This window comes from Seriola aureovittata, chromosome 21 (assembly GCF_021018895.1).
Source record: "Seriola aureovittata isolate HTS-2021-v1 ecotype China chromosome 21, ASM2101889v1, whole genome shotgun sequence".
NCBI lineage: Eukaryota > Metazoa > Chordata > Actinopteri > Carangiformes > Carangidae > Seriola > Seriola aureovittata.
The window spans coordinates 14,612,456-14,627,868 of NC_079384.1; the positions used below are offsets into that span (position 1 = coordinate 14,612,456).

The 15,413-nt window shown below is 43.6% G+C and overlaps 1 protein-coding gene across 2 annotated transcripts in view; it reads left to right on the top strand.

The window, feature by feature from the left end:
- LOC130161864 (glutamate receptor ionotropic, NMDA 2C-like) overlaps positions 1–14,615 on the top strand; it is a 52,860-nt gene extending 38,245 nt beyond the window's left edge. For both annotated transcript variants that reach the window (XM_056365190.1, XM_056365191.1), the window contains exons 12-17: positions 156–281; positions 2,116–2,345; positions 7,168–7,328; positions 8,531–8,718; positions 10,236–10,468; positions 11,632–14,615. In XM_056365190.1, coding sequence (XP_056221165.1) covers positions 156–281; positions 2,116–2,345; positions 7,168–7,328; positions 8,531–8,718; positions 10,236–10,468; positions 11,632–13,191 — 2,498 coding nt within the window. In that variant the 3' untranslated portion in view covers positions 13,192–14,615. The remainder of the gene's footprint in view (positions 1–155; positions 282–2,115; positions 2,346–7,167; positions 7,329–8,530; positions 8,719–10,235; positions 10,469–11,631) is intronic.
- The last annotated feature ends 798 nt before the right edge of the window (positions 14,616–15,413 follow it).

The window sequence follows — 15,413 nt, forward strand, 5'->3', positions numbered from 1 at the left end:
CACATCAGTCGGTTCTTCGTTCTCCCTCTTGCTATCCTCCCACCACACATGGTGACCTCCATCACAGGCTGAGGTTCAGAGGCAAGAAGCACAAAAGAGACTTCTTTTAATCCTTTATGTTTGTGCCTTCACTTCTCCTCCTCCTCCTCCTTCAGAGCCCTACAGCCCAGCAGTGTGGGTCATGATGTTTGTGATGTGCCTGACAGTCGTGGCGGTGACAGTTTTTGTGTTCGAATACTTCAGTCCAGTCGGCTACAATCGCAGTTTGGTGAGCGCCAAAGGTGAGTTTCACGCCTCTTTGTTTACCTTTTAGTAGTGGAAAGTACAGTGGATGATATAGGAGTGAATGATCCCTACAGCATCATCACAATAGTAAATAGGAGAAAAGTCCAGTAAAGTCCATATTTATCCCACAGATTTCCATGTAAATCATATTTTGTTAATCTCACATATTTTGCAATGTCTGCTGTTTTCTGAGCGTAATATGCCAAAATATATTTAGTTATTTGTATTTACTTCATCTAAAAATATCCAGAGCTGTAAAATAAGAAAAAAAAAAGATCCATAAAATGTTTTTAATTTGCATCTTACAAAGCATTTTCACAGTAAGCCTGTGTGCAAGCCGCTAAATCCAGCCCCATCTGCACATCCTGCGACGTTAAGAGTTCCTCAACAGGATTTTGGGGAGAGGGCTAATCAATCCCAGAATGCAGCGCTGACAGAGCGTGCCTTGTCTGCGGGTCCGAAAGGTCATTTTCCTGTTTTAATTAGCATTCGTCGCTGCGCTAATCGAAGTGTGATTGATGGCGGTGGCACCCTTCGTTGCTGCACATGAGCAACGGTGGCAGAGAGCGATGGAAAACGGGCCGAGGCTGTGAAATTGTTCCTGTTGTTTGGAAGTTTGCAGAAGGGCATGAGATAGCTCATGAATACTTATACGGTGAACAGTAGACATATTTCGTTTGATGAGAGAATGTGTAAACAAAAATGTGACTTTAAAACAATGTAATCAGTTTCACACAGTTTCACCTTCTTGTGAGGTGCATGGAGAAGGGAAAAAGTCTGAAGAAGCAACACTTGAAGTATAAAGGACAACTTAATTGTCAGAGCCTGATCAAAACCACAAGCGGAAATGTGTTGTTCTTACAGTAAAGTTGTTCTTTATATTACAAGTGTTGCTGTAGTTTCTTACTTACCTCTCTCTGATGGTAAGGGGCCATGCGGATAATTTTGGTTTTAATTCATATTTTCTTGTCAAAATGTCTGTCTCTGAGATTGCTGCTTCTTTCTACAATATAATACTTTCCACTGAAAAAAAATAGTCCCTAAAATAGTCCCACTTGAGCAAATGCCCAATAATGACATGTGTTTTTGTTCAAATGACAAAGCCCCTACAGCAGCTGCAGGAATTATGAGAAAAGGAGGAAACAGTGTAACGATGTAATAGAGCTGCAAAGCATTCTGCAGAAGGAAGAGGACTGGGTGTTTGCTTTCCATTTCCTACTTAAAGTCAATGTAAGTTTTAACTATAACAGTGACCGTACCACAACCTCAACCAAAGTTATGTCTACTGTACTGTACACTGTCATACCTGTGGAGGCGCTTTCACCTTGGTAGCGCCACTTTAAGTGTGTTATGGCTGTACTGGATTTCTCACTAACTTGAAATTATATATTATTTGAAACGTCAAGTCAAGTCAGTTTTTATTTGTATAGCGCCAATTCACAACATAAGTTATCTCAAAGCTCTAATTTTCTTTTGTTGAAAGCTGTGAGCACCACATATTAAATCCCACTCACCTCCATTATTTGGGGTAGAGGTAGAAATCTTGGAGGGAGATCCCATATACAACCAAAACTATCTGTATGACTACATACCACCACAGAGAAAACTTTAAAACCTCAGTTCCTTTGTTTCTTGAGTGCATCTTAAGACATACCCCGCCACACTACTATCTTTTTGGACGTGACACAAACCCGTCTTTTATAGAAAGTGCTAAACAGAGCTCTTTCTTTTCTCTCTCTAGGCTTGGGATGTTTCCGTGTTGATTGCAGGACCTTGCTATATTGACTTATTGCCACTCTGTCTTACTCTCTCCTCCCTCTGTTTCCTCAGCTCCTGGTGGTCCAACGTTCACCATTGGGAAGTCAGTGTGGCTCTTGTGGGGCATCGTCTTCAACAACTCTGTCCCCATTGAAAACCCCAAAGGAACAACCAGTAAGATCATGGTTCTGGTCTGGGCCTTCTTCGCTGTCATCTTCCTGGCTTCCTACACTGCCAACCTGGCTGCCTTCATGATCCAGGAGCAGTATATCGACACAGTGTCGGGCCTCTCCGACAAGAAGGTAAGAGACTGAACAGACAAGAGTTTTACTGGGAATAATAACCTCAGAGTGATTATGAGGCAGGACGGCTATTTAAAGTCCACTCAGACGCACAGAGAGCAGGCTGTTTTTGTGGAGCCATGAGATATGGAGGAAACCACGTCTTTGTGTTTGAATCCAGCTCATGCTACATCATCTCCTCCTTTCTCAATTCAACTGCATTGACTCACAAACCATGAACAGAAGAGAGACAAAAGACTTGCAAAAAGCCTTCAAGATGAAGTCAAGTAAAAGGACTTTGTTATGAACGTCTTTGTCCTTTTCCTATCAGTGGGGAGCTCAGTGGCATGAATGACTAATCAATTACTGCCTTCTGTCAATACAGATGGTGTCTGAGTCTTGACTTGTGCTGTCAGTGTTTCGGTCTGTCCATCAATATTCCCCCTGTGCCGTCTCCAGCTCTTGTCTCGCTCACGCTGCTAAAACAAGACCGCAAAATGTCAAAAGATTTAAAAAAACAAAAAAAAACAGTCAAGTCACAGAGGAAAACAACGCCCACAAATTCCTCTAACACTTAAATGTGTGTGCACACAAAGAGACAGACACACACACATACACACACACACACACACACAAACACACAAACACACACACACACACACAACACACTCAACCTGGAAACAGGGCCTCAGAGGAGCTTTACAAGAAAGCATTTCATTCTTCACAGATAGCGAAAACAACTCCCAGGCAGGGATCAGCAGAGCCACCTCAGTGATCTATGGTTGTATTAACTGACTATATTAACTTTATGCAGATGCATTATGTCCCACAGCATAAAAGACTGATATAAATTACCACACAGCACAACCTCAGCTGCCCCTTAATTCTGCAATCCTACACGACTGAGGATTAGGAAGGGTTTAGGGTCGTAGGCTGACCAGGTTCACATCTCGCAGGTTTAAAGGATAAGGCTGGTGGTATTCTGTCTTTTTCTTATCGTCAATAAATGCCATGAAGAAGACCATAACCAAACATGTGTTTCTCTCAATACTTCTTCTACTGCTCCCAGTGGCATTCAGTCCTAAAACAGAAATCTTCATCATAAAAATATCAGGGGAAAACCTACCTGAACCTGTGGAGCATTAATATTGTAAGTGACCTGAGGATAATTTGACCTGATTCAAAATATGTTCAACCCAAATACACTGAGAACACCATCACTGACAGCAGCATGGTGACATTATCTACATACATGCTGAAGCTTTCACTCTCAAACCCCTACTAGTTTATCAGTCTGCCCTCAGATTCATTACCGGAGATCCATATCCCATTCGCCACTGCAAAAACTTGGTTGGTCCTCTCTGGTGCAGAGTCGTAATAAAGGCCTGTACCTTTTCATCCCTAAAGCCCTTATTGGACATTCACCACCCTATTTAACATCTATGCTGGACTAGAACACAGGACCCTGCCTGACTCGCTCTGCTAATGATCCTCTGCTTCAAGTCCTCTTTACTCTGAACTAGTTTTTGCAAACACATGAAATTATCTAAAACACACTCTGAAGATTGTCACAGTCACTGCACCTGCACAATTCAATTGACGAGGATCAGAGTCAGTAGGTCAGTAGTGTTGGTATAAACAATGTGGTGCAAGGGGGAGATCCAGTGAAGGAGTGAGAGAGAGACAATGGGGATGGGAACTTAAATGCATTCTGGAGGAACTGGCCAGGTGCACTCAGTTGCATGAATGCCAACTCCCCCTACCAGGACCTTAAGGGAAACAACACAGAAGCAGCAACGAAGGACAAGGCAACCCTAGAGGCCGTCACACCGCGCTGTAAATTCCAACTAATTCCCAAGGAAGTCTGGAAGGAACGTTGAGAGAAAAGTTGTCATGTGGTACTATTATAGGGAATTTATGAAATCCTTGACAGAGATGGTCCCTTTAAATTGCTCCACACTGAATCTCTAGTTCACTCTCGCTTTTAGTTTGGAGGTACAACTTACGTTGGCACATTTACATTGATTCTGTAAATGTCAGTAATTATTGTGTATTCCCCACATAAATAAACTCCAGCAATTAAAAGGCATTAATTAATTGGTACAAGTACAAATTGACAACTCTATTTCTCCTATAATTAGTACAAAATGAAAATTATTCACAGGAAAATTGTTGGAAATTACTATGAAATGAGTCTGAACTTACAGACCTGTAAAGTAAAAGTGTTATCACCTCACAGCTCACACTCTCCATCTCGCGTTAATTATCATGCATCACGTAATCGGAGCTGCTAGTTGATGATTAGATAGACTGACACACAGACTGAAGACCCATGGCAATACAACAGGAGCATGATAAACCTGATTAGACTGAATGTCATTTGGACCAACTCAGATTGACACAGAGGAGTAAGTTACACAGGTATGACTTTACAATAGTAGGAGAAATACATTGTTGGTTTTGGCCTTTTCATGGGAATTGCTGACAGCAGTTCTTTCAAGTCTATCTTTAAACAACACTGACACGCCCATATATGCATTGAAAGAGTTATTGCTTGCTGTATTGTTCCTCCTGACAATTACTGGCCACAAAGAGATCCCTTTTCTAAAGTGTACAGTAAGTAATGGGGGACAACAGTCGATTTTAAAGTTCAGTTGTAATATGTACACAAACAGGACCCTGATGCAGAAGTCATACAAGATGAGGATTGATTAGGAATTTTTTTTTTATGGGATTTGGAATGGCTGGGAATCCAGTGGGAGCTGGAGAAAGGAAGTGAGGGAGCAGGGAAGGAAAAGGGGGAAGCCTGGCTGGTAGTGACCGACTGGAGGACTGGAAACAGCAGGCAATCAGGCGAAGAAGCAGGCTGAGGAACTGGCAGGTGAGTAGTGATGCTGAACACAAAGAAAAGCAGATTGGACAACAAGTGTTGGCCTGAGACGTTCACTACCACTGCAGTCACGGTAACGATCTGGCGAGAAACGGTTGGACAGCCGGAGTAGATATACTGCAGTTGATGAGCAGATTAGTGGAGGGGCTTCAGGTGTGCAGGGGAAGGGAGCCAGGAGAGGGGAGCCGTGCCCACACCGGTGCACAGACACAGGCACACAGGAAACACAGGGAAAGAGGAAAAAACACAGGGGAAACAACTAGTAGTGGAGCCACAGCTGTATCAACTTGAAGCTAATTTGAGGCTTCAGCAGTCTCGGTAAGATAAATGAAATGATTCTGTATTGTCTTGTTGAGCTGTGGCAGTGAGACGGTAACACAAAGCAGAATTGGTCAATAAAAGACTGTAACTTTGGAAGACACGCAATTCATTTGACTTAGATTGAAATCAGTTACAGAGGGAATTTATATGTGGACAGAATGTATAAGAGGAACATTTACAGCCACTAATAATTCTTTCAGTGCATGTGAGAACTAGACTTGAAAAATGTGAATTTATCCTTTAATTTATAATCTCTCTCCCTCTCTCTCTCTGTCTCCCTCTCTCCTTCTCTCTGTCTCTGTGACGTGGGCTTTTGTTCGAACAAAAAAAGTGAAAGCATCACTGCTGCAGCTGAAGAGTGATTATATTAACGCATACACACACACACCCACTCACACGCTCACATTTTGATTGGCCCATTCATTTGCGCTCAGCTCAAAAGGTCAATGCCGTAACCAAGATGAATAGGTCTTTCCTGTTTACAGTCTAATTGAGCTCTAACGGACGTATTTCTGCTTCGTCCTGTGAAATGTGAACTTCGATCGAGTGCAGATTGAAGCGGATTAGGATCATCTGTGGGCAGTGAAATCATTCAAACAGATGTGTGTTGACTGATATCAGATTGAATCAGATTGAGGTGAGTGAGTGGCATCCAGTCCATTCATGCAGTATTGAGTTTGGCTGCTCATTAGATCAGTTCTGGAAAAAAAAGAAAATGGAATGAGTCTAAAATGGATTTCATTTAACTGAGGAGTACCTCGTCCGCTTTACTCCCTTCTTCCCCATTTTCTCCTCTTTTCACAACTTCTGGTCTGTTTTTTTTTGTCTCTTTGTCATTTTACGTTCCTGTTACTTTCCTCTCCAATCTATTTTCCTTTTCTTTCCATTCCCCCTCTTTTCTTTTCCTCTTTTCATTTCCTCTCTCCTTATTCTTTCTGTTTCCTTTCCTCTTTTTCATCTCCTCTTTTCTCCTTTCCCCTATTCCCTATTTCATTTCCTTTGCTTTTCTCTCCTCTTTTGTATTTTTTCTCTCCTCTTTTGTTTCCTTTCCATTTCCTTTCCTTTCTCGTCTTCTGTCCTCTTTCTTTTGTTCTACACTTACCTCCTTCCCTCTCTTGTCTCCTCTTTCTTGCTGCCCTCCTTTTCTCTACTTGCCTCTCATTCCTCCTCCATTTTTGTTTTCCACAATTCTCCCTACACTCTCCTCTTCCTCCTTTTCAACCCACTTATATTTTTTCTTTCCTTTGCTCTTTTCTCTACTTTTTACAATCTCAATCTCTACCATCTCTTCCCTATTTCTTTTGCCTTTCTTTCTCTTCTTCTCCCTCATCCCTCTCATCTGTCATCTTTTCCCCCCTCTCTCCTCATCACCTCATCACCATTTCTTCTACTTCTTCTGTCTCACCTTTTTCTTTGTTTCATCCCCTGCTCTCCCCTCTCCCCTATTCTGCTCTCACTCCCTTCAGTCTCTCTCCTCTTCTTCCTTTTTCTCCTTACTCCCTTTTCTCTCTCTCTCCCCTTCTCCTTACTAAATCTTCTGTTCTCTTACTTCCCTCTACACTCTTGTCTCCCTCATCACTCATATCTTCTCCCCCCTTCCCTTTCCTCTCACCCTCCTTTATCTCCCCACAGTTCCAGAAACCACACGAGCATTACCCTCCTTTTCGCTTCGGGACGGTCCCGAACGGGAGCACAGAGAGGAACATCCGCAGCAACTATCCTGACATGCACACACACATGACGAAATACAACCAGAAGGGGGTGGAGGAAGCCCTAGAAAGCCTCAAAACCGGGTACAGTTTTTTAAAATATTTGAACTATATAACATGCTTAAACAGGAGGTTATATGTAACTGATCCTCCCTAAGACGCCACAGTAATAATGATTATAATTTGGGTGATACAGCAGAGATTTGACGCGCTTTGTGTTGTTTGAGAATTAGGCCGATGTGATGGGTGTATTTTTAGATGAAGAAATCATTTGTAGTGCAGCTTAATTTGTATAGAAAAGTACTGTCAAACATCCCATTTTCACAGAGTACAAGTTCAAAACGCTTGAGGAACTACACCAGTGATTCTGCACGATTTGAACCCAATACCTACAAACTGTTTGTAACCTGTATTTGTTAGACTGATTTCCTACCTCCAGTGTGGATTGACAGTTAACTTCCTTTATTTTTAGCCATGCTAGCCGCATGGCTCTTGGGATGGCAATGTCGGTGGATTGATAGAAATAAAAGTTGTTTAAGACATTCATGGTCACCAGAAAATGACACTACTGACCTTGGTGATGCCCTGACGTTCCCTCTAGTGCCACCATGGGGTTGAAAATTTTTGTTTTTCAGGGAAATGTCTCAATACTTCTTGGACAGATTACCATGAAATTTGGTTCAGATATCAAAGGATGAATCACAGTGACTTTGCTATCCCTAAATTTTCATCCAACGACACCAACAAGTCAAAGTTTTCACTTTTCACTTAGCCAATGAAATATTTCTAAATCTGCAAGATGAACTGGGGCTAACTTTGGTACGGACAAAGTGCGACAAGCAGATCAAAATTAGATCCAAATACTAATGACATTCCCAACAGCCTCAGCTGCACTTTGTGTTTAGGACTAAATAGCAAATGTTAGCATGTTAAAATTTTAAACTAAGGAGGTGAACGTGGTAAACATTACCAAACTTTTTCAAAATCTTCTGATGATGGATTACCAATCTCAAGTAAATGTCAAGTCTCTGTAAACAGATTGTCTTTGAAATTGATTGAAGCAACGGCAGTCTGCAAGTTAGGAAAAATCTAAAAGCCCGTATATTATGCTTTTGAAAGGGATGAGCAGAAATGTGAAGTCTTTACTATTTGGTTCTAATGGGCTACAAACCCATTGATGCTATAGGAGTCATTAAAATGTAAACACAGTGTATGTATGTGGGAACATATTAAACTCTGGAGGAGCCAAACCTTCTCTCAGACATAGGTGACTTATTTGCTTGCAGGAAGCTGGATGCCTTCATCTACGACGCTGCTGTTTTGAACTACATGGCTGGGAAAGATGAGGGCTGCAAGCTGGTGACCATTGGCAGCGGGAAAGTGTTCGCTACCACAGGATACGGCATCGCTCTGCAGAAGGACTCCCGCTGGAAAAGGCTTATTGACCTGGCGCTGCTGCAGTTCCTCGGAGACGGTGGGCACCAATCCAAACCTTACATGTTATAATACACAACCGATACCTGCGCATGCGCTCTGACACTTTTTCTCTGTTTTATCTGTTTGTATTACTTTCTTTCTCACTGGCACACTGTTTGTGCACCACGGAACTGGCATCAATCCAGTTCAGTGTGTGCTGTATCAGCAGGGAAGTGGGCTTACAGGGAAGAGTTAATATCCTGCAGAACAGCAGGGAGTGTTAGGGATATGATTATCTCCATCACACACACACACACACACACACGCACACACAGACACACATCCTACCTACACATACCCACAAACACACTCGCCATGACGGCCACCGGTGTGGAGTTAATATCCTCCCTCCTCTGAGAGCTTAAGACCACCCCACACACACACGCTCGCTCCCACTCTGAGCTTTCCATGATGATATAATAAATAGCGAGTTTATGGTCGACATACGGTAACTGAGTGATAAAATGGGCCGTGCTCCTCTGAGGCCGCTGGGGAGAGTGCAGCACAAGAGGTGGCCACCTGTTCCGGAGGCCTGGAGGAGTGGCTTATGTGGTAATGATAGCTAATGGAGATGTGTTTAAGCACTGTAAATTCCTCTCATTTAAAAGGTGCTTTGTCAGCATGGTGAAATGCATTTACTCCACCAAAGAACAAAGAAGGCAGAATTGATGTATGCATGTCTGCTGCCTGCTGCTGAAATAGAATAATAAAGACAACCCAAGACCCTATGTTGTTTGATGCTGCAGCATCCGACCACATGGAAATGTTGGCATCATTTTTTAGACTAAATGTCAATATGATATATTGGGTATCTTTGCAAACTTTTGGATCACTTGAATCAATCAGTGAGTTCTGACTTCCAAATGAAGAGGATGTTTTATATGCAAATTGAAAATGAAAATAACTCAAACGTGACAAACATAAATAAATCATGTATGAAGCATGTGATCTAAATATCCAGTGAAGCTTCTGTGCACAGTCAACATAGCACTATATCCAGTACATTAGCTTTTAGTCGCCAAACATCATGGAAGTATCCACTTTATTTTGATTTTCCAGCCACTCCCATATTATTCAGTGCTAGTTGTAAACCGGAAATCAACTCCCGCATGACATTAACACAGTATAAATGGAGAAAGTCCCTGAAAGAAGCAATAAGTGAAGGTGGCTGCAGTCCAGGCCTGGCAGAGGATTACCCCTGAAAATACCAAGTGTCTGCTGATGCCTGTGGATCATAGACATCAGCTGCTGCAAACACTTTGGCATCAAATATCAGGATTTTACTTAATTTCATAGTCAGCACTTTAACCTTTCAGTCAGAGTTTGATTTCGAGTCTATTGTGGTGGAGTGCAGAAAAAGAAACAACAGACTGCTGCTCGTGATTGCACTCTACAACACATCCAAAACAATAGAGATCGTTTTGCAGGAGCGGCTGTCTTCAGGATATTGTAAACTGTCACACCTCCATTTCTTCTTTTGCCCTGTCAAGTAATCTCATACTCCCCCATCTACAGGAGACACCCAGCGCTTGGAGACCGTGTGGTTGTCGGGCATCTGTCAGAACGAGAAGAACGAAGTGATGAGCAGCAAGCTGGACATCGACAACATGGCAGGCGTCTTCTATATGCTGCTGGTGGCCATGGGCCTCAGCCTGCTGGTTTTCGCCTGGGAACACCTACTCTACTGGAAGCTACGACACTCCCTGCACAAGTCTCACAAACTTGACTTCCTGTTGGCCATTAGTAGGGTGAGATTTTCAAATTAGTCCATTGATTGATGAGTCTTTATTTGTTCGGAGAGGGGGGTTGCTTGTTATTTATGAATCCTTTGTTGGTTTGCTGATTGCTAAGTTCATGGAAGTGGTGTTGAAAATTAGATTCACTGATTTTTTTTACATTGATTATTTGTGTGGTGACTTATTGGCTGGCTGTAATTGGATTAGCTGAGTGACAACTTGGTTGAGTGACTGAAAGATTGGCTGATTGTTTTGAGTTGAAGTGGCTGTAATATGCTGTTTTACATGAGGAGGCTTTTATGTGATGAAAAATTTGTTTAAATGGATGTGTATTTGCATATAATTACATGGTATCCTTATTATAAAATTAGCTAAAATGACACTGTGTTCTTAGCAGAGGAGAGATAAGAAGAAAGAAAAGCAGCACTAATTTTGGTTTACTCAGCATTTAACTTTGATTGCTTAGCATTCATTAGCAGTTAGCTTAAATCAGTACCCAGTTTGTCGATGCTGTGTTGTTGGGGAATGTGGCTATTGAGGCAAAAAGCCCTGGCGGAAGTTACAGCCAGGGGAATGTCTGTGGACACCAGCCTCTATGCTCCTCTACTGTGTAATTACACCATTGTGCCTGGATCTGGGCTTTATCAGATTAACGGCTAAACGGCAATCTGATCATTAATCCGTATGGGGCGGCCCCAAGGGCCAAATTAAATTTGGCTTTTTCAGGATCTCTCAGCCAACTGTAAGCAGAAAGCAGTCATGGGATTTGGCTGTGTTTGTCCATGCAGTTAGAGACGGTTTGTTCTGCAGGGGACTTTAGGCATGTGTGTCCGTGTGCATTTATTGGGGCAATCCTCTCAGCTTAAACTGTTTTTCTTTGAGTCCTGGGAGAATGCATAATGAATTTGTGACTAAGTCTTGCCTCAGTGACAAAATGAGATATTAATGAAATCAGATTTTTTTTTATTTTTTATTTTACTGCCAGTGGCGTTTTTTATTAGTTAGGAGGTGGATCGTCACTTTGAGATGCACAAATTGGTTGAAAATCTCATTCCCTTAGGACGACCAGGTTGATTCAAGGTTAAAAGTTTGTGACTAACTATTGATTTAATTACAAATAATTAGCTGATTCATTCATTCATTTTCATTCTTTGTGCATCTCCTCCATCTCTCAGGGTATTTACAGTTGTTTCAATGGAATGGAGGATCCTGGGCGTTCATCTGGTTTGGCCAAACCTGACCTCACCTCCAACTACGCCCAAGCAAACATGCTGAAGATGCTTCGCACTGCCAAGGACCTGGTCTCCACTGCCAATGTTGAGAGCTCCCTTGACAACGCCACTAAAACCATAGAGCAGTTGAGTCGTCATGGCGGCAGCTTGCCTATTCGTGTTCCACAAGTCGCCACAGAGGCCGCGCCTGGAGGATTTGCTTATGTTATGGAGAATCACTCCTCCCTCCCCCAGCGCTCGCTGACGCCACCTCTGACTGCTGTTACGTCTCTGAAACAGCAGAGGGGTGTGGCGAGGCCCACGCCGCTCCGCTACACGCTCCCGACTCGCTCGTCTTCATGTTTGTATGACCGTCCGCTCCCCGTGTCCAGCCTCAGCAGCCCCCACCTGGCTGTGGGTGAGCCACTCCCTCATCAGCACCCACACCATTACCAGACCACAGGGAGACTCTACGTAGACAACCATCCTCACTCGCCCTTCATCCCCTACGCTGATCTCCAACTGCCTGACATCTACACCTCTCACCCGGTGTCCTCGCCTCAGAACCCACACGTCCAAGCCGGCTTCTCCCGACGGAAAAGGAGGTCCAAGAGTTTCCAGTGTGAGGAAGGGGATGTGGAGAGGAGGAAACACAGGGACCAGGAGAAGAGCAACAAAAGTCCCGTCTGTCTGAGTGAGCTGAAAGCCAACCACCTCCAAGAAAACCACATCTCCACGCCCAGTGTTGACAGCATCTACTCAGGGGAGGGCATGGGTCCTCTGGTAGAGAACTACAGCTCCTGGCCGCCAGAGGACCTTGTGCTGAGAGGGAGACGCCGGCACCGCCGCCCCTCTTTCCTTAAAGCGACCTGGGGTATCGAGCAGACACGCCAGCTCGACGAATCCCAGTCATCCCTGTCTAGCCAATCACCTTCCACCTTGCCAGACCTGTTCCCATGCATTCTCACACCGACCACACCTGCCAAGGCCTACAACCCCGCCCACCTTCGAAACAACCTGTGCCTCCCACGGAACCAGGCCTACCTCCACATAAGGGAGGACCAGAGGAGGCCCAATGGGCGTAAGGGCCAGAGGCTGCGCTACTCCCACTCCACCCACCTCCCCACATACGGAGAAGCAGTGCGACATGGGACTGGGTTTGGGCGGGGGATGGTGCGGAGAGCCACCAGCTTGCTCAGCAGACAGTACGCCCACTACCTAAACTCATATCCAGGACTACCCCTCTACCACGGCCCCCTGGACCTGCAGCACCACAGCCAGACCTCCAGCAGCCACCCGAGCCCCAGCCCAGTTTGCCAGCTGCTGGCCTGTGGTGGCGGGCGCTGTGGGGGCCAGCGGGCACTGCTGTACCAGGACAGTGTGTATGGGGCTTACGGGGTCTATCAGGGGTCCCAGACTGGATCAGAGGCTCAGATATGTCATGGAGCAGGGGGCCAGCCTGCAGGGAGCCCCTGCGTTCTTCGTCCCTGGCGACGGGTGTCCAGTCTGGAGTCTGAGGTCTGATGGTGAAGCCAAAAGGACCTCATAACATGGACACTTGGGAGTTCCCGAGAACAAGACCACTGTGGAGAGGGTGTAGTGGTTAGATTAATGAAACGGGGGGAAAATTATGACTTGAAGTAAGTGTTAATTTTCTATGTGACTTTGTGTGGTAATTAATAGAAGTTTGGGTCTACAGAAGTTTAGGACCGATTTGATGTACGCTAAAGTAAGATAAGAAAACTGCACTGTTATCAATTTATCCTCAAGAAAGCTGTCGAAAGCTGGAGATTGAGTTGGCAGGTTTTACTCGCTGCTTTCTTACGACAACGCTTGTGTATTTTTCTGTGCTTTAATGTGCACTAAGATTTACGACAGTCCCACGGTGTTGGCGCATGGTTAAACTATAACCAGAGTTTTCATGCTGTGTGTGTGTTGTGTATATTTTATCGTGGGTGGTTGGGATTCAGTCTTGGGTGTTGTGGAGTAGATGAACTGTTTACAGCAGGGGGAGAAGTAGTGGAAGAATAAGGGATAGTCTCTTTAAATATACAGCCACCAAAAACAAAGCAGCCACTGTAGCAAGATTGGTGAAGACAGCTGTCACGTACAGTGGGATCCAAAAGGTCTGAGACCACTTCTGGACCCCACTGTACTTGTGAGGAGTTTAATTCCAAACTAAAACATTCAATATTAAAACATTTTGACTCCAGACACAGAAGAGCAGCAGTTTTCTAGAATGAAATAATTGTTTTGAGACGTCTGTTAATGAATTTCAGGTAACTTCATGAAGTATTTTTCATGTTTTGGAGCTAAACCCTTCACGTCTTCATTTAGCAACGAGTTAGAGGAAGCAGAGACTTTGTGAAAGCAGTCCATATGAACACAATCTGCAAAAATGATGAAAGTATCGGGACAGCATTGACCAGCACTAGGTGTCTTAAACCTTGGACTCTTGTTGACCTCACTGGGTCTCAGCTCGAGGCTACAGCACAACATCACACAGGGCCTCACAATAAATAGATTCTGTATTCTAAGTACTATATCGATATAGAGAAAATGTGTTATTTGAGGCTGGTTAGTGTCATATTCATGTATTCTACATATGATAGAAGTTTATAGTCACTCTTAAAATTTTCTAATTACACTTCTGGCACATTCTGCGTTTTTTTTCTTTCTTTTTTGTAAAGCTGTTGCTGATTTACTGAAATATTTGTTATTACTGTATTAACTCTATCAGTTGGCCTATATTAAGATTTTCATCACTCTCTTTTCCAGTCTTTTATATTTCCCTCATCACCCCTCTTTTATTTCCCATCCCCTCTAACTGTTTAATGATCAAATTTAAATGAGGTAATTGAAAGCTATTCTAGTATCTATATTACCCGGCTCCCTCACCCTGTAATTAATCACTTAGACCAATTAAAGAGCCTTTTTGGATGAACATGCATGTGTGTGTATTCTTTGGAAAGCCTTTCTGTGCATCCATGGAACAGGTATTGGGGAAATGCTAATGTGTAGTAAATATACAGTTATAGCCAGTTAGCTTAGCTTAGCATAAAGACAGGAAAAGGAGAAAAGGCTAGCCTGGCTCAGTCCAAAGGTAAGAATATCCACTCACCAGCACCTCTAAAGCTCATTGATTAACGTGTTATATGTTGTCTGTTTAAACTGTCCATGTGACTCTTGACAAGAAAGCAAATAAGCATATTTCCCCAAAGTGATTAACTTTACGGTGGAAACACAGAGAGAGAAAGAGAAGGGATAGGAAGGAATGAAGAAGGCAGAACATAAGAGGAAGATGACGATCTGGTCGTTGATCAAAGCCTCCTTCTCTGATCTTGTCATATGGAGGTCAGTCATCTGCTGCAGCATCCTGGAGGAATATCCTTCTGGTGCTTGGGTCACATGTCAGCTGGTGACTGACACAAATACGCTGCAGAAAACAGACAGCGCCAAGCGGCAACCATGTTCTTCTTTTGCTTCAAATCCGCCGTCAAACTTTTGAACCTCCGACAAGTTTTCTGACGTGGTTGTCATGACGCCACTTAAAAATTTTCATTCAACGCTCACCTGAAGCAAGTTTGGGTGAAGATAAGCTACTCCACCCCAAGGTGACCTGTTGCCATGGCAATTATTCTCTCTCTCTCTCTCTATGCTGTTGTCATGACGAGATAAGACTTCATTCAGGAGGCCAGATGAGTAATGTTGCAGAGTCCAAACATCGAGTGCTTTGATTTTTCCAT